The 19,739-nt window shown below is 40.8% G+C and overlaps 1 protein-coding gene across 1 annotated transcript in view; it reads right to left on the bottom strand.

The window, feature by feature from the left end:
• Positions 1–354: 354 nt before the first annotated feature.
• MTX2 (metaxin 2) overlaps positions 355–19,739 on the bottom strand; it is a 50,425-nt gene continuing 31,040 nt past the window's right edge. Inside the window, exons 4-10 of the mRNA XM_069982998.1 lie at positions 17,337–17,409; positions 11,285–11,361; positions 10,666–10,758; positions 8,244–8,282; positions 7,795–7,920; positions 7,518–7,594; positions 355–699 (exon numbers count right to left, since the gene is read on the bottom strand). Coding sequence (XP_069839099.1) covers positions 501–699; positions 7,518–7,594; positions 7,795–7,920; positions 8,244–8,282; positions 10,666–10,758; positions 11,285–11,361; positions 17,337–17,409 — 684 coding nt within the window. The 3' untranslated portion in view covers positions 355–500. The remainder of the gene's footprint in view (positions 700–7,517; positions 7,595–7,794; positions 7,921–8,243; positions 8,283–10,665; positions 10,759–11,284; positions 11,362–17,336; positions 17,410–19,739) is intronic.

Below are 19,739 nucleotides of genomic sequence, written 5' to 3'. Positions count from 1 at the left end.
TTTCACACTGGTTCCTACTTTCCCCGCAAAAAAAACAAGGACCTAAGTTACGGCCAAGTCCAAAAGTTGTTTTTTGCCCAGATTATCGCTACACTTCCATGTTTGGAATGCTAATCTGAACAGGGGCTAATCACCTTGTAAACACACAGATTTTCTGAGTGCTTACTTGTTAAGCCCTGAAAACAGTAGTTATACCAAGTCTTGCTGCCTCATGTAAGCAACACTATAATCCCTGGTGTGTGATGCAAATGACCTTTGTTCATCCTCTGTCAGGATCTGAAGCCACTATTTGCTACATCTGTATAGGTCTTGGTCAGGGCCTTTGAGTAAGATCAAAAAGAAGGAAGTGTAGTCTTCTTGCATTTGTTTTAGATTTATTATAATGCAGATACAGTAGAGTACTATGAATACTTTTTGTGCAATACAAAGGGTTATCTATTGTATGTACTGTATATAGCGCAGCCAATTCTCTTGACAGGTTGCACAAAAATATGGAAATCCTATGACAGTGTGGGGCCTTTGGTCAATCTTAAAGAGCTATCCCTGTCGTGTTCTTCAAAATAGTTCTGTTCGATCCTTCGGCAAAAGGCAATGAGGTTGCTGTAGTTTTTCACTTTTTCGCGGAGTTCATCATTAGTCAGCTGAGTGGTGAGGATTGTGAACAGATGTCCGAATACCAGAGCATCCAGCTCAGTGGGTCTACAAGAGTTGGACAAGAAACAGAAACAGTGTTCAAGTCAAAACCATCTGTGATTTTTCCTAATGAGGACAAAACATGTAAAATAAATTCTGCAAATTTTTCCTTCCAGATTAACTCCTTTCATGACAAGGGGGTAACTCACTGATACAATAGCAAACTGCCCAATCAAGGTGCTAAAAGCCAAATGTTATCAGTCCATACAGAAATACCATATTTTCCGACGTATAAGATGACTTTTTAACCCCGAAAAATCTTCTTAGAAGTCGGGGGTTGTCTTATACGCCGGGCATCCCCACTGTATGGGGCGACCACTATAAAAAAAAAAAAAAAAAAAAAAAAAAAAAAAAAAAGGTAACTCACCTGAGGCCCGTTCCCGGCATCTGCGCGTCTCCTGTCCCGTACACTGCCTGCACTGGAGATCCCCAAAGCTCTCTTCAGCAGCCGAGCGTCTCATCAGAGAAGCTCGGCTGCCAGGAGAGCTTCGGGAGAATGATAGAGGCTCTGGAAGTACCCGAAGCCTCTGTGATTCTCCTAAAGCTCTCCTGGCGCCTAACCAAGTGCCTCCGAGCTACTACGATGAGACGCTCAGCTGCTCGGGAGAGCTTCAGGGATCCCCAGCGCAGACAATGTATGTCACACTGCCTGCGCAGGGAACAGGAGAGGAGAGGGGCCGATGCCAGGAACGGGCCCCAGATGAGTTAACTGTTTGTTTTTTAATTAAACTGCAGCTAACCGCTGCCTGGCTGCAGCAGGGTTTATTCACAATCCATGTGCACCTTTTTCATTCTATTGGAGTGCTACCACTTTTTTGGATTTCTAGATAGAAACATTAGAACTCCGGCGGTATTATGACAATTGCTGGCATACCACCGGAGATCTAATGTGACCTGCAGATACCTTGTGCATTTCTTCTTTCTAATGTGCACATGTAATGGAGCCATAAGGGCCCTATTACACGGAAAGGTTATCGTGTGAAAAATTGTTATATTACTCAAATTGAAGCAATAATGTTTCATTATGTCGTTGGCCAACTCTTTTGAGCTGACCATAAAATAATCATTAATCGTTTACTAATCATTCACAAATCTTTTGGTGTACGTACACATCGTTCGTAATTACAATAGTTTGTATACTAGAGTATATGAACGATCATAATTACGATTGTAATTGCGATCATAGCTAACGACTATCATTCTGTGTATTATGGCGAATTATTCCTAGTCGTTTCCAAAAGCGTTCATTTGCACCTGTTTATGGTAGGAAATGCTTATGGAAAAACTGCTTCGTCTTATAGGACCCTAATTCTGCACTGTGAAATCTGGGACATTGTTTTCTAATCCATACAGCGCTATATGTGATGCACCCACACCCCTCATAGACTTCAGTAGGATCCATGCAGCCATGATCCCCACTATTTAGGCTTAAGGATAGTGATAGGTAAAGACATTTGTATTACCAGTAAATGTGCTGATTCCTACACTTCACTTACCATCACAATGTACAATAATACACATGTGGCAGAGCTAGACTTCTCACTTTTTACTTTGTCTTTTGTTCAACGTGATAACCCACCACAAAAACACAAAGACTAGTGACAAATCACATCATCAGCTCTGCTACATATGCATATAAATATTTCTCAACAAGACAATGTCATGGGGTTATTTAGCCAAATTACCGTCAGTCTAAAGAAAGATTTATTGTCCTTAAGTTCCCATAAATGTCACCAGTAATGGGGGGTGTGATTGAAAAGGTGCAAAACAAACTTTGCGTGGGCAAGTTACAAACTCTGGACACTGCCAATAGAAGACTGGTGATATAAACCATTATAGATTTTATTATTAAATAGAAACACGTGCACATATAAGCTATGGATATCTGAAAAACGCATTTAGCTGGCCATTAATCAAGGCATTATATGTATTTCAACACCAATGCAGTGTAATACACAGACCCCTGACCCACTAGTAGCCAGTGACTTGCTTTTCTTGGCTCCTATGCATGTGATACGATGTGCTTACAGTAAATATGTCAGCGAGGATGACTCATGATTATCATGTACACCATTCAAAGCCATATATTATATATATATATATATATATATATATATATATATATATATATCATAGGGGGGAGATTTATCAAACATGGTGTAAAGTGAAACTGGCTCAGTTGCCCCTAGCAACCAATCAGATTCCACCTTTTATTCCTTACAGACTCTTTGGAAAATGAAAGGTGGAATCTGATTGGTTGCTAGGGGCAACTGAGCCAGCTTCACCTTACACCATGTTTGATAAATCTCCCCCAATGTTCTCATTCCGTTCTGATTGTGTATGTCCATATGGCTCTACACAAGGTAACACTGGCTGCCAGTTTCAGCCCCGTGTCCTTAGCCTGACCAGCACTGTGACAAGTGACAACTGTTTCACACCCTCTAAGCCGGCGGGACAAACTACATGAATTGCCTATCCTTCTGCAATGTCCCCTACAGCTCTGCTGCATAAGAAAAGAAGAGTGCACTTCAAACACTTCCAGACAGCTCTTCTAGTCTTTTCATGTGTCTCGGAATTCCTACTAAGTGAGAATAGGAACTACATGGTGGTGGCCGTGAGATCCATTTCTGTTGTGTAAATGTCTAAACAAATGGTAATACGCATCACAGCAAAATCAAAGGGGAGAAGAGGTTCTGTGAAAGGCACCACTTCCACTTGACAGCCGTGAATGCTGTAACCTTGTCACCCGTGCAGATGTCAGGACAGCGGTGATACCTGTAGCTAACCCCTACACTCCACATTATATTTCCCATTAAATAAAGAAAGTACCTACTGATACAAGCCATTGAATTGCTCTTTTTGGCCATATTGATGCAGGCTTCATTTAGCCGTACCTGTTTATAGCAAGGCGAAGGCTGCATTCACACGTTACAGGAAGTTGTCCGTGCTCACGAATCCGTGCGCACGGACAATTTTACAGCCCATTGCTTTCTATTGGGCTATTCAGATGTCTCGTGATTTCAAGGATCCGTGATCCGTTCCGTTTAAAAATAGGACATGTCATAACTCAAGACGGAAACACGGCACGGATTCTGCATAGAAATCAATGAGATCAGTGTTTTTCCCGGATGTACACGGATGTGATGTAATCAATGTAATTTAAAATGCTTTAAAACAGATCCGTGGAAAAAAAAACGAACACGGATGCAAAACTGACTGTTTTGCACGAATCACAGAGGTAGCTAGCAGACCACAATCCCTGACCGGGAAAAACATTGAACGTGTGAATGCAGCCTAATACAGCTGTCTTTATTACTATACTAGGTGATTTAAAGGATTTTTTTTTTAACTACTAAATTTACACAGATTTGTAATTTACTTCTATTAAAAAAATCTCTAGTCTTCCAGTACTTATCAGCTGCTATATGTCCTACAGGAAGTGGTGTAATCTTTCCAGTCTGACACAGTGCCACCTCTGTCCATGTCGGAAAATGTCCAGAACAGCCGTAAACCACTATAAAAAAAAAAAAAAAACTCTCCTGCTCTCCAGACTGGAAAGAATAAACCACTTTCTGCAGGACATATAGCAGCTGATAAGTACTGGAAGACTTGAGATTTTTTTTTGTTTTGTTTTATAGAACAAAATGAGATTTTTTCAGGAGGTTTTCCTTGCAGGTAAATGTACAGGTCATCCAAATGGGGCTATCATGTCCTTTAATTGAAAGTATTACATAGACAGCCATTGACCTGCATGATTGCCATGTAAAACCATGTAATTATCAGGTGACAGAAACGTCTCCTGGTGCAATCAGCTGTCATGGGACCATGTGTGATTTTAAAAGACATCTGTTTTTGCCACGCTTTAATGGAGTTCAATGCATTGCAGTCAATTGGAGGATGGACGTCCAATGCACAGAGTGTATAAAATAACGGACATTGTCTGCGCGGACGTCATAATAACGATCACAACAATTATTTTCGGACGGCTTTTGCAAACACTGGACATTATTTTTTAGTTGTTCACACACTGTTTTTCTTTTTTTCACCGTCCTTTGATGGTTTTTATTATTAAATTTAATGGACTTTTCAATTAAAGACTCAACTAGTCCTCCTGAACTTGAATAATGTACCAACAGCCGTCATTGCGCTGACGGGCGGCCACACAGCAAAATGAAGGACGTTATTTTTCTTTTCAAAAACAGATGAGGAAAAAACATAGTGGGAACACAGCCTATAGTTGTCTATGATCAGGCAACCACTTTAAAGTCAATCCTAATTGCTCCAATACACACAAAAATTACGGCAGTAAAATAACCGGAATATATATTTAAAATACATATAATTTAAAAAAAAATATTTAACCTGGGTGTGCCCATCTACCCTGTCAAGTTGACCCCATCAGATAGGAACCTAAAGAGGCCTATTACATGGGATGATTATTGGCCAAATAAGATGATATCCCCTTCTGTAACATGGCCAGTGACTAGCAAACTAGCTGAGCGGGCCATTTTGATCCATCAAAAAAAAAAAAAAAACATGGCTTTTTGCTGCTTGTTGTCCCTTACAGAAAGAAAGTTTATAATTAATGAGTTTTCATATTAATTTTAAGTGTTTATTATATTCCTTCTGTAATATTACAACAACTTAAACCTGGAAGCAAGAAAATCCTACTCTCCATAAAGGCTACACATAAGTTACTTGTTGTGCTATCATGGCACCAAACTGACCTGTCCCCCCCTCATTGTATACTTATGATTAACTACAATGCATGGCGACATCTGTCCCATAAACTCTTGGAGAAATTTAGACACAGAAGTCTACTTTCTAACTTTGTGCTAAAATGATCAATGAGATAAATACCATGGGAATAATTCCCTCCTGATGAGTTTGGAGTTGAATCGCTGCCATATGGCCGGCTCTGTATAACCGGCTTAATGGAATGAAGAGATAAGGTAGGATCATCAAGATGTATTTTAATGGCCTGATATGAACAGTTTTCATTACAGTCTGAGGGCAGCCGACATGTCGTGTCTGTGTTTTAATTTACCATCAGGCGGTATGTGAGCCACTGGTGGACTCTACAAGGAGAAAAATGAATGACGGAAGGGATTAAAGGGATACTCTGGCCAAAAGTACAGTTACCCACATGTTTCTTTAAGAGTTTCCCTGTGTGGGCTAATATTTCAGCCTCCCTAAACGTGTATGTATCTTGGCATTGATGGTACTGGCTCTAGTTGCGCACATGATGTTGTGCTGAGGTATTATAGACACATTGGAAGAGAATTCAAGATGGTGTCTGATTAGAAGACAGGGGGTGAGTATAATATACATAAAAGAAAAAAAAAGTCTGATAGACAATCAGTTGGGGGAGTAGTGATAGAAATAAGTGCTTCCACCGCAGGTTATTTATAAGAACTGTATATACCTGCAAATATATGTACATACATGATACTCCTACCATAAGAAATGCTATTACCCCCTTTAGGCTATAGCTATCCAAACCACAAGAACCCAGTGGGTTCTGGGATTTTTGTATCCTTCCATTCTTCATACACCTGCTCATTACACCTTGGGTGATTCTAAAGAAGAAGTAATAATCTGAACACATACAAGAAGCTTGTGTTCTCCCCTGACCCCAGATGAACACATTTTAGTTCCCCCCACATATATCACAGCACCAAAAAATATGAGGAGCCTTTGTGTGTGTTTGCGTTTCAGCCCTTTTAGCAACAATTGGGTATTTTTGGTTAATAGTTCACTTCTCCTAACAAATGCTATTTAAAAAAAAAAAAGGGCAAAATCACAATCTCAAACACTGAGGCCATTTGGACATTTATTGCCTATTACAATATTGCTTTGTTTAACCCTTGGTAAAAAGACTTGTAGTTGTATGGTGCATTTGTGCATGCGGAATGGATGGAGTGGGCTCAAAATGTAAGAGATAAGCCTACTACATAGATGCCAGGATTGGTGATAACTGTGCTCCTAGGCACCTGACCCCTCAGATGCCAAGGCCAATCAGGCCATAGCAACTGCATCATGGAAGGGGTTAAACAGTGTGATGTTGTGGACCTTCAGAATGGTATATAGAGCGTATATTGAACAACTTCCAGACTATTATTATTTATCAGGGACGAAGCAATTGGAGCATGCCCGACCAATCAGTATTTGATTACCAGTGGCTGAAGAAGCTTGGATGCAGCCCAAGGGAGTTTGGTAAAACTTGGATACAGCCTATGGCTTAGGGCCCTATTACACGGGACGATTATCGTGTGAAAAATCGTTAAACCGTTCGTATTTAAACGACAATCGTTCTGTGTAATTGCAGGCAACGATCAAAAAAACGTTCGTATGTCGTTGACCGTTTATTTAAATCTGCACCTAAAATTATCGTTAATTGTTCGCTAATCGTTCACTGTAATTCCACGTTCGTTCGCTCAAGTTCTGCGTTTTTTCACTAATCGTTCAGTGTAATTGCACATTTTTCATTGTTTTCCTGGGATCAGAAGGAATAAACGATCATAGTAACGATCATCGTTTATCGTTAGTTGTTAGTCGTTAAAAATCGCTCAGTGTAATAGGACCCTTACGGCTGTATCCATGTTTTCCCGCACTCCCCAGGGCTGCCTCCAATTTCTTAATCCACCCGTAATTAAATGTAGAATGATCTGACTCGAATATGCTCCAGTTCATCTTTATTATTAATTTTTATTATTTCAAGTTCCCTTGATTCCATAGCGCTAAGATTCCATACTATTACATATACTGAGCTATCCACTGTCAAGCTTAATTTATTAGTTATTTCAGTTATAGAAAATACTTACTGCTTATTGAAGAAATAGGGCTGAGTTCCTAACCTTTGTGAAAGGGCCTGGCAGCATTGATCAACATCTTCATAGACCTGAGGAAACACAAGCGGATGTTTCTACTACATACTGACTTAAATCGGATTAATAGTATAAATAAAATAAATCAAAGAGATAAAAGAAAGTTCTGCATGGTAACTGAAATCCCATAATTTTAGGTACACTTTTAGATCGGAATAATAAAAGCAGTATACCATATAAACAGTATTCCCCTGAACTCTACAGACGTACTTACCTGTTCCAGCTTCTTTCCACCCCAGCCAATAGCTTTCATTTTCCTCTTGATTTCCCATTTCTTTTGAAGAACTAAAATATTGTTGAGAGGCCAAGAGTACGGCGAGCTATACCGAGGCTGCGTTATCTAAATGGAGAGAGAACACACACAAGGAGAAAAGGTTTTCATGACACAGTCTGTATTTTTCACAAGTAAATGCATGGCTTGCAGCGGGAAATCTTTCTCTTTAAACATTACTTCTTATAAAGACATAGAAAATAGCTAACAGCTATATTAAAATTTGCCAGATGTATTGCAAAATGTATGTGCCAGCAGAAAAAAAAAAATACGTTGTATCAACTAATGGTATAAAACCTCAATGTTTCATTTATGAGAAGGGACCGACAATTGTGAGCAAAAGTGTTTTCTCATTAAAATTTAACCAAGATAAATGCTTCAGAGTCACTCACCTCCTCTAGTGTAGCTTCATCACACCACTGAATATACAACTGCAAGAAAATAAATGATATAAAAAAAACATAATGTATAAAGAAGCAAAGCAAGAGGGGGCATCTGCATTTACACATAAAGGGGGGTTTTCTTTGTCTTCCAAATACTAACCAATTAAAGGCAGCACCACACATACATAATACATGTGTGTGTGTTTGCTCAACCTTTAAGAAGATCCGCACTTTCTGCTCATATATCACAGGATATATATCGATAAGTGAAGTTTCATATTAAAATGACTGCATGGCTTTTCCCAAATGAATGGAACAATGATAGGTCTATGCTATGTATACATGTACCACGGAAATCCTATACTCCAGGACTCACTGGTCTGGAATTCAATAATAATCATGTATATAGGTATATATAGTTCCTTCATTTAGTGGACTTTAGGGGGCAAAAATAAAATAGTGATTGCCAATTTTTCCCCAGTATTTTGATTGGAATCCGAGACAGAGGCCCCAAGAAGCATATGATGCAGATGTGAACATGGCCTAAAAGGTCCCCACACACTTTATACTAATGGATAATACAGGAGTTTCGGCCCTTGGTATAAAGTGTATGGGGGCCTCCCGAGTGTCCACCAACAGATGATGTCGGGAGAGACAGGGTTTGGGTTTGACGTTTGTTCACAGTGGGGGCCTACAAAGCACTGGACCTAAAGATCCAACAGAAGGAACTCCAGTAAATAGTGGTGGAACATATTTAATCAGGTCAATGTAATTTTGTTATCAGATGCTGAAAATCAAGTTTAAAAGGAAAAAGTCTTTAGACTGGGTGGTGCACGTAGCAGGAAAAGATCCCAGCAATACTGTACAAAGTCAATCCCGGCACTCACCATAAATACTTCATAGTTTTATTTTGGAGAATATATATCCATAATAAGCAAAACAGGACGTTAGCCTTTCTCATCTAGTTGAGAAAGACTAACGCCAAAACATCCTGTTGTCCTTATTATGGATATATATTCTCAAAAGTAAAATTATGAAGCATTTATGGTGAGTTCCAGGATTGACTTTTCACGGAAAATCAAGTATAAACCTATGATCTGCTTGACAGATAATCCTGTATACGTATGTGTCCTTCCTTGTCTGCAAACCCAATATATCCCGAGTAGAGATGAGCACAACTTGAGTCCAATCATTCACCATTTAAATGCCAGTGGCCAAATAAGTTGGATGCAGCCCTAGCCATAGGCTCTATCCATGTTTTCCCGGACTCCCTAAGGATGCATCCAATTTCTTCAGTCTCCGGTATTCAAATGCCAAACAATCTGACTTGAGCATGTTCGAACTGTGCCCATCTCTAATTCCAATATATAGGGTGTTCGATCGTAAAAATTTTCGAATGACGGAATTTGCCGTCCGTCGAGCCATTCACAGGCCATTGGCTCCCATATTTAAAAAAAAAAAAAAGTACTTCTATCATTACTGGATAGCATGAAATTGTATTGGATCGTTATAATGAAAAATCGTATAATATAATTTAAGAAGTATTACAGAGGACAAATCTGCACATTATCCTAGTGAAATAAACAAGCTCTATGTTGCTGCATGTAGTTATCAGCTACTGTACAAACCAAGACAGCTAAAGAATCCATAAGCAGATCTGGGCCTACTACATGGGCTTTGATGGCAGAAAGGAATCATCATTGTAATAATAATAGTGATTACAAATGAAAACAAATAGCTTCTTGCAGCACATAAGTCACATATTACAGATCATATTGCGTTGCACTGAATTGCCTTAATGCTCTCCTGTGGTGGGTATCCTTTCAGCCCTGATAGTTGAGTGAGACGTAGAGGACGAGCATTTAGTCATTTCCAGCTGAGCTAGGACAACATACGGAATTGCTTCATGCATGGACTATGATCGGCTTCAGAATCGGAGAACTGTTAGTGTTATGGATCATACTAATCCGGGGCCCAGCGGGTGGAGGAACGAGACAATTATAGCAAGTGTACATACAGAACTATAAATGGTTACTCAAAGAAAACTGAAGACTTGGAACATTTTCTACAATGAGTTATATACAGTACAATGCGCAAATGTGTATACAGCCACGGAGAATTATTCACTATGCGTATTGACTATGGATCGATACACAATGGATGGAGAAACAGATGACCGACTATGCAGAAAGCAACACAATACATATACAATTCCTCTCTAATATAACTCACACACGTGTCTAACACAGTCTGTACTAATAACAGTCTTTATAACCATTGAATGTTTTTATTGATTGAAACTTGCAATAATATTAATATACGGTTTTTGGTAAAATACTGAGCAAAGAAAGCAGAAATTTTAAAAAATCTGTACAGATCAAACTACACACAGACTACAGTCCTGGCGCTAGAATACGGTAACATACTGTACCTCTGCTGTCAGAAGCATGTTATTAACAAGTTCCATGTATGCCTTCATCTCTGCCTTCTGGACTTCATCTAGTCCGTCACTAAGTGAATGGCCCTGGATAGTGAAAAACAGGTGTTAATGCTAAAGGCTTATATGGACGGGTTTTACTATGGTTATTCGCCTCCAGCAAGCAACTAGAACAAGAAGAAAACTTTAAAACGTAGAGAAAGTAATGAAGTCATCAGATCCCGATGAACAAGGGTCATTCACATGGCAGACTACTGCCCCATAAGGGTGGGTTAAGACTACGGAATTCTCGCAGATAAATTCCACCAAATTCCGTTGTTCCATTGCCTGTACGCCCTCACAGCCGCGCGCCTCTCTGCTCCTGCACCATTCTATGCAAGGGCGGATAGCGGAATCAGTAGGCCCATAGAATGGTGTCTATGAAGCCGGCGGAAAGGCTTGCGTCCGTGAGCGCGTTCTAGCGATGGAATTCGTCGGAATTAATCCGCCAGAATTCCATAGTCTCAACCCACCCTAACACTCAGAATAATCCATCCAAATTTTACAGCCACCCCCTTTATTAATATTATATCGGTGCATTTTTCAGTTTTGCATCTTTGGTTAGAATTCTTACCTTGGCTTTTACAAATTGAACTATTGGTCCCAGTTCCGATATTACTTGATTTCCAACATGAATAAAAGGAACTTTACCTGTAGAACATAAAGGGAGTTATATACGGCCGAGATTGGGAGAGAATAAGAAAACTAATTTAGGGTATATATATCAAATAAAAAAATATATAGTTATTTCTTAACTTTTTAAAAAGCATATTTCATCTTGGAAGTGCTTTAAGAAGAGCTGTGTGGCATTAACTATGGCTGCCATTACATCTTCCATAAGAGGAAACCAGTCAGCTGCTTAACTAGTTGTCCAGGCATAAAGACACCTGGCATGGAGGGAAGCAACTGCATGCTGGGCAGTAAAGTTGGCATCAGACCATCATCAAAATATATTGTGTATGGGTCTTATTGGTTATAGTAGGATCCAAGCAAAATACTCACTGAGCGTTAGGCAGACACTTCAGCAACTGTAACGCCCAGCAAGCAGTTGTGTCTCGCTTAGTGCTTGATGTCAGATTAGTATGCCTGGACAATCCCTTTAATAATGCAGCAACATGGGATGGAGGAACATATCACTGAATCACCAGATATACTGTTGCAGGCCCAACTTTACAAATAGGTATTTCATAGGCTCTGTTCACAGTACCCTTTTTTCAGTCAAACTTACTAAAACCCTAATGGAGAACTGAAGGACGCCATTAAGTCAATACAGTCTATTGATTGGTGTTTGGGTTTATCATACAACGGATCCGGCACAGCTACATGGTAGGTTATAAATAAAAAACATGATACTGAAGTATACGAAGACTTGTGCCGTTCATAAACCAGATAACTGTTGGCTCTATTCTGCCTATAAAGCTTTAATAACTGTCGAACGAAAGATCCTTTGGATCTCTCCTGGCAGCCCCATAAAAATGAACATTTGGCACAGCCAAACATTCATGTGTTTCATATGGGAAGATTAAAGCCAAATCATTGCTGACCCCTATCAACAGTATAAGGTATATGGGGGTCCTCCTGACTCTTCCCCAGCAGATGGATGGGAGGCCCCAATATACCTTATACTGTCAATCGAACCCGCTGGCTAACAGTAGTATTAAGTGTATGTGGGCCTGGATATTTTAAAAACCTGGGCAAGGGGGGGCTATAATAACAAACCGCCACTTCTCCAGGTGTCCGCGAAGCGCCATGCGGCAGGCCCCAGCATCCCCGCTGGAAGGCATTAACCCCCCAACCCCCCCCCCCCTTATGATGATGCACAACCTGGGGGGGAAATGCCGACTCGGCTGATGGACAGACTGCTTAGCCAACTACTGACTGGAGCGATGTCTTGTCCTAGTCATTGAGTGGCTACGCAGCCAGTCCATCAACCGTATTGTGACATCCCTGAGCCCACAGGGGTCCTGAAACAAAACAGCGATCTGGCATTGGAGAGGTACGGGACAGGTGAGTTTTTTATGTACCACCCCTGCCCTTTAAAAAAATAAATAATGACCAGCACCGGACTTCTACTTTAAGAGTCATTCAGCCATCAGCTACTCTATGTTTCCTCACTATCACAGGGAATAACTGGCTGCAAAACACACCAGCACCACTTTGTTTTAATCTGTCTGTAACGTCCTACAATGTAGCAGTCAGGCAGTCCACTGACAAATATCTAATGTGTATGGCAAACCCTATCAATGTCATAGAAGGTGGTCCCCTGACTGCAAACCCCTCTATCGGCAGCAGCAGAAAGAGCATAGAAAGAGTGGATCTATGGCAGGCTCAAAGTGACAATGTATTATTCTGAATGCATGCCATGATATATTCTATATACTGTGATAGTAACAGGGTGACACAGAAAACTTAACTTGGAGAGAAGTTTTTCGCCCTATCTTACTAGAGGAGCATAATGATTTCACAGCTAGAGGAGGAAGGATTACCATACGAAGCTGGTAGAAAAATGTGTAGTTTCCTGTGGCTTCACATGATACTTAGAGGTTTTCGAGTGTTCTTCACCAAATGTTCCCCTCAAGCACATGCAGGAAACCTGCTGTTAGACCTGGTTCACACAGAGTTCATGCTAACAGCAGGCTCTGTCATGGTCCTTTTCAACAGATTCCCTCTTCTCTTGCTCACAGTCAGCCTAAGGGTAATGGATGAGGTGCATGGCACCAACAAAGACCTCATCTGCATCCATACTCTAAAGTGTATTACAAAAGGAATGAAGGGCTTTTTGAACTGCAAGGAGTCAAAGGTTTCATTCACACTGTACTGCCATGTTGCTGCTGGACAGATCTTTTCATATTCTGGCATCCATATTCAACATCAGAAACCGCCCATACATTCTTCTACTCGAGGGAAGAAACATAGCGTATCTAAAATACATTGTATGGCTCAGAAAAGTGGCTGACAATCTTTGGCGTGTTGTTTTATCAATCAAATCCGCTCGCCCTCATCAGGCCACGCACAATCCTGCTGCCAATGACGCTGAACACGTCCGAGAAAATAAACAGAACGGAAGGTAAAGGAATCCACTTGAGCGGAGATAATGTATATAAACTCAAATTCGTCCATGCAAAGCTGCAAGATGTTTGATGAAAATGTAGCGTCAGCATTCTACTTTACATTTATCATACAGCTGCCCATCAGTTAAAGGAAGAGGAGTGACATCTGTGTGGGGTATGGGGTATGAGGTTGTGCGTGCCTCACTGATGAACTGATCGACTCTAGTCAAGAACTTTGTAGCGACTGTAATAAGAAACATGTGATCATACTGCAGGGAACAGACGAAGGAGTTGGATGGAGAGTTTTCCTTCCCCCGTGTGCACTAGGCTCAGCAGGGCAAGAACTAAAGTGGTGACAACCAATCCAGTTGTATTATTAATGGTCCTGCTTTAGAGAGGGAGGTACAACCACTCTCAACCCCAACCAACATGGAAGAATTACGAGACAGCACAACACTGCCAGAGATTTTTTTTTTTCCAGAACCAAAGTAATTGATAACTTCAATTAATATTATTTTAAAGTTCCATTATTTCCAATAGTACAATAAAGGAAACAAGTGATAGACTGGTACAAAGGGAGGTAGAACCCTGCACATAAGGGCTAATTAACTGCAATGGAAGGGGTAAGAATACTGAAGTGGTGTAAGCAGGGTCCTCATAGCTGTGCAAAGGTAGCAAGGTTTTTATAGGCATCACTGAAAAGGCATATTGTCAGGTTGGTTGGGGTAGGGTCTGGGGTAGCGAGCGCCAGAGGATGGGGGGACGCACCAGAGAATTCTTGGTGATTGTTCTGCAAGAAGCAGATGAGAGAAGGACACAGAAGGAAGTCATATGAAGAACGGAGATTATGTGAGTGGAGGTATCAGGAGATCACATTAGAGATATATAGAGGGGACGGGTTGTAGACAGCCTTGTATGGTACTGTTAATACATGCAGGGCAATGGGTAGCCAGGGAAGACACTGGCAGAAGTGGATTAACCAGACAGCAGAATTGAGGATGGATTAGAGGGAAAGGAGAACACCTTGAAGAAAGGTGCAGTAATCCAGGCAGGAAATGATGAGGGCAGGCATGAACATTTGTGTTAAGTTAAGATTGATAAATGAGCAGATTTGAAAAATGTTTATATGAAATTTCAAGCATACTTGTTCTGACCATTGCGTCAGCACTCTGTGTATTGTCCTCCATCTGGATATCCCTTTGAACAACAGGTGACCAGACAACCCCAATAATATGAGGATCACCACAGGTTTGGCTCCCCAGCAAACATATAGTCTTGCCATGAGAAGGGTTGGTTGGCTAGAATTCAGTCACCCAGGTGGCCATCCATGCAATACATTTATTAAGGTGAGAGTTTCTCTAGATCATAGAGGTGGAAGAACAAAAAGTACAATTATAGTGAAGACCAGAGTTCCCAGCCACTGCATAGTGACAACTCCCATCATGCCCTGACAACCGTGGTACATCAGGACATGATGGAAACTGTAGTTTACAGCAGCTGGAGAGGGCACATGTTAGGGAACATCGAAACACACAGTACTTGTTAGGAATGCAGTGGCTGTCCATCAATTACATAGAAGAACCACCAGTATAAGGCCTGGAATCCTCCTTCTCTTCAAATCCTATTGATCCATGTCCACCCCAGACTTCTGAATACCATACATCAATCTAGCTCTGTACATACCCCATACTGTGATAATAAAAGTAAACTCTATTTATTTTTTTAGGGGATGGAGTTAAAATTTAAAAATGTGAACATATTATATATAAAAAAAAGTAACTCCGTACTTATTCTACATTTCCCGTTCACACTGGCGTACCATCATCTACATCCAGGTTTATACCACTGTGACTTATGCACATTAAAGGAAAAACAGAGCATGAAATCGAGACAAGAGATTGAAACAAATAGCCGGCGTGAGAGTGACCATTTGTATGTTTTCCCCAATCTGTTTGTGCTGCATAGTATTGGCACAAAGGCCAATGTCTCCCGCTGCACTAACTGCTTTCCAATACTATATTTGAAGCGTTTGGCCTTAGCAGCCCTAATAACTCTTCCTCCGTTTTCTTGCTCTAACTTTCCATTAGTTTCTCTATCAATTGATGCGTAGAGAAAAGTCAGCTCAGCACCTTCCCCTGGAGATCAATATTCTCTTTATTGTAACACCTACAATGGCCGTGGAGTGGTTATTATTTTTAGATATAGCCTTGATATGCAGAGCCATCAAAGCTCTATTTCTAATGTGTTTCTTCTCCGGACAGTAGTGCACAGCTCAGCAGAGCTCAGATCGCGCCTGGATGTTATGCTCCATGATACTTTCAGTACTTCATACTTATCTTGGGGCGTCAAGTTAACTTGAGTCGCCTGAAACTTGCAGCCAACTTTTATGTTTCCCTATTGGAAAGTTGCAAGGAATACTGTAAAAATACTACTGGCATGGTCAACCTTCAACATTTTACTCCATAGGGAAATATTAAAAAGTTACCCATTAGATCAATACATTTCCTAAAAGTAGCAATAAAACATGACGTTAGTTATGGCCGATACCCCAAATTGCTGTCTGGTCTAAATGCTGTTTCCCAAAAGGGCAGAGGAGACCTCAGTTATCTTGTTTAGTCTTCCTGATCACAGAAGCTGCACCTTAGGGTTCAAGACAAATTACAAACCCATCACCCCATGGACCCACCACCCCATTATTGATGGAGTGTGTTCAAATCTAAATGCAATCAATATGCCTTCAGCATCAGTTCCTCTAGGTAGACTCCACACAGTGTCTCCTTGTTCTGCAGTAGAATAAAAAGTTTGAGCCAATCAGATGCCGTAATAGAGACATGTCAAAAGTTTTGACCAGTCTGGGTCTGAGTGTTCAGACCCACACCGATTGTGAGAAAGAGGCAGGAGAACTCTGCGCTTAGCACAGTCCTCTCCTGCCTGTGTGTAAGAGAACCTGAACCTTAAAGGGGTACTCTGGAGGGAAAAAAATTCAACTCAACTGGTGTCAGAAAGGTATACAGATTTGTAAATTACTTCTCATGCCTTCCAGTACTTATCAGATATGTTACTGCTCTGGGAAGTCTGTGGCGGCAGAGAGCACTGGGTCAGACTGCACAGAAAACTCCACGTCCAACAGCTGATAAGTACTGGAAGACTGGAGTTTTTTAAACAGATATAAGTTAAGAATATGTATAACTTTCTTGAACCAGTTGATTTCTTCTCTGGAATACCCCTTTAATTGTCCGGGAAGGTGTCTTTACCACTGTCTACATCACAAGTCAGGGGCCGCAGGCTCTCTGCACCAGGAGCTCCTGACTTATGCAGCAAGGAGGGGGGGGGGGGGGGAAACGACTTTGCTCCTCTAGTAGCATACAGAAATTTGCTGTTTTTACAGGTGAACATAACACGCTTAGATTTATCATTTTTATAGCCCTTTCAAGCAGCAAGAGTTACAAGTTGTGGGAAGAAAAATAAGCGTGTAGAGTAATGCGGATATATTTATGACTGAAAGGCTTGCGTGGTGTTGCTATGGAGCCCGAGCCCCATCTCCCATCCAGCGTCTTCAGTGAATACCATGCTTACCAGATGGAGACATATATTCAGCGTTTGCCCTACAAACCACCTGGACTGGCAGATTGCACATTTGTAAGAAGGCCTGAAAGACATTGAAAACAGAAATAAACCATTTGTCGGCTGATGGCAAAGAAACAGATATCAAAAGACAATATTCAGCGGATCATTAAACATGTTTACTAAGATTTCGGGCTCTTGGTAGATTTGTACTATAAGCACAAAATGTAACGGCCTGACAGACATGTCTGCCCACCAAGGAGAGACGTGAGGACGTACAGACAAGGCTGTTTGCTCAATGTCCTCCAGAGAATTCCAGGAACCGAGGGGAAGCTGTTCATTTTGGGGAAATTGGGCTGCTAGAAATGGAAGGAAATGACAAGATATTTAGTGAGGAAAAAAACAAAGTAGGAAAAAGAAGTAAAATTAGCTCCACCGGCTTAGTGATAATTATATGTGCTGTTTATAGGCTTCACTCATTGTGAGGTCTGTACTAGAAGCTGTAGCTCTATATACTCCAAGTACTGATACATTATGTGGCTTCATATTAAGATGGCCCCAATGTGGGAGATCAGGAAAGTAGAATATAGGGGACCACTATTGAAGGAAATGAAATATGTCCTCAATGTCACACCGGTAGGGTCTGAACAAGACTACACCTGGGACAATGGGGCAGTGGAATACAAGCTCCTTGTAGATGACAACAAGCTCCTTGTTGACCATACAGCGTACAAATTCCATGTAGGTGTTGGCCATACAGCATACTGTACATGCACCATGCAGATGTTAAACATGGAAGACTGTATGCAGAAAAAGACCACTTGGTCCATCTAGTCTGCCCTTTTACCTTCTTATTATCTTAGGATAGATATCCTAGGCAGGTTTACGTTCTGTTTTTGTAGATTTAGCAACCACATCTGCTGGAAGTTCCAAGCATCTACTACTCTTTCAGTAAAGTATTATTTTCTCACATTGCTTCTGATCTTTCCCTCAACTAACCTCTCACTGTGTCCTCTTGTTCTTGAGTTCAGTTTTTGTTCTAAAAACACTTCCCTCCTGGCCATACGACACACAAGCTCCATGTAGATGTTGGCCATACCGCAGACAAGCTCCATGTACTGTAGATGTTGGCCTAGGGCATACAAGCTCCATGTAGATGTTGGCCATACGGCAGACAATCTCTATGTAGATGTTGGCCTAGGGCGTACAAGCTCCATGTAGATGTTGGCCATAGAGCATACAAGCTCCATGTAGATGTTGGCCGTACGGCATAAAAGCTCCACGTAGAAGTTGACCGTACATGTTGCCCATACAGTAGACAAGCTCCATGCTAATGTTGGCCACACAATATCTATGCAGATTTTGGACATACAACATATAAGCTCCATGCAGATATTGACCATACAACCTTTATTTCCATGTAGATGTTGCCATGGTTGGCTCTGAACCCAAAACTATGAAAGAACTGTGTTAACCATTAGGCCCCCCCCACATTACCCATGACGAATAAAATTTTTATGGAAACAGGTATCCCCATCTGACCTTGTTATCCCTTGATATCTCTACGCTGGTTAGATTGGAAGAGCAAATAGTCCCGTCCACCTTAAACACCCGAATATCCAAATTACCTATAAGTAGCTATAACACAGAGGCAACATCAAACCCAATTGATGCTAAGCTCTTTTATCTCTCAGCAAAAAAAAAAAAAAAAAAAATCAATATAATTTTATAATAAAAATCCAGACATTTTACATGTTATTGAACGGCTCTAAATAGCGGAATACCAGATCACACGTCCCCCCCCCCCTCCACTATCTGGATGAAGAGTTGAATCGCACACTTTCAAATCTTTTGTCTTGTTTGATATGATTAATGGAAAATTAATACGTGGCCTATAAATGAAGTCTAGCCTGTGTCCGAATTATTTTATATGCATCACGTGGTGTTTTAGCGATGGCTCAGGAGACACTGTGTCTGCATTACTGTGGGGTCTGTGCGGATGATCTAAGGGCTTTCAGACTTCTACTTATCAAACAATGGATAATAGAGTCAGACAGCATAGAAATGACAAACCTCTGCTTGTGCAGCCAAAAGGAAGTGAAGCAAAATAGATTCTTGGGAACGGATTTAACACTATGTCTCGATGGCCATTAGTTATTTAACATTTGCTCTTCCAGTTTGAATGTCAAAGAATTTAAAATCGAGTCTACAAAAGGTATTTATAATAAGAAGGAAACATGAGGCTACGTAGATGCTGGATTCCGTCTGGACGTTAATTTCATGACCAAATGGTTGACGTAATTTTTTAATGTTTTCCATGTTACCTTAAAAGAGTATTCCTATATAGGGTAAGAGACTGTGAGAGGTACAAACGCTTGGCCCCTCAAGAATGGGGACAACAAAATATTCTCTTTG

This window comes from Dendropsophus ebraccatus, chromosome 9 (assembly GCF_027789765.1).
Source record: "Dendropsophus ebraccatus isolate aDenEbr1 chromosome 9, aDenEbr1.pat, whole genome shotgun sequence".
In the NCBI taxonomy this organism is placed as follows: Eukaryota; Metazoa; Chordata; class Amphibia; order Anura; family Hylidae; genus Dendropsophus; species Dendropsophus ebraccatus.
Note: the sequence above shows the minus strand (reverse complement) of the source record. Positions and strands in the feature narration are given on the sequence as shown.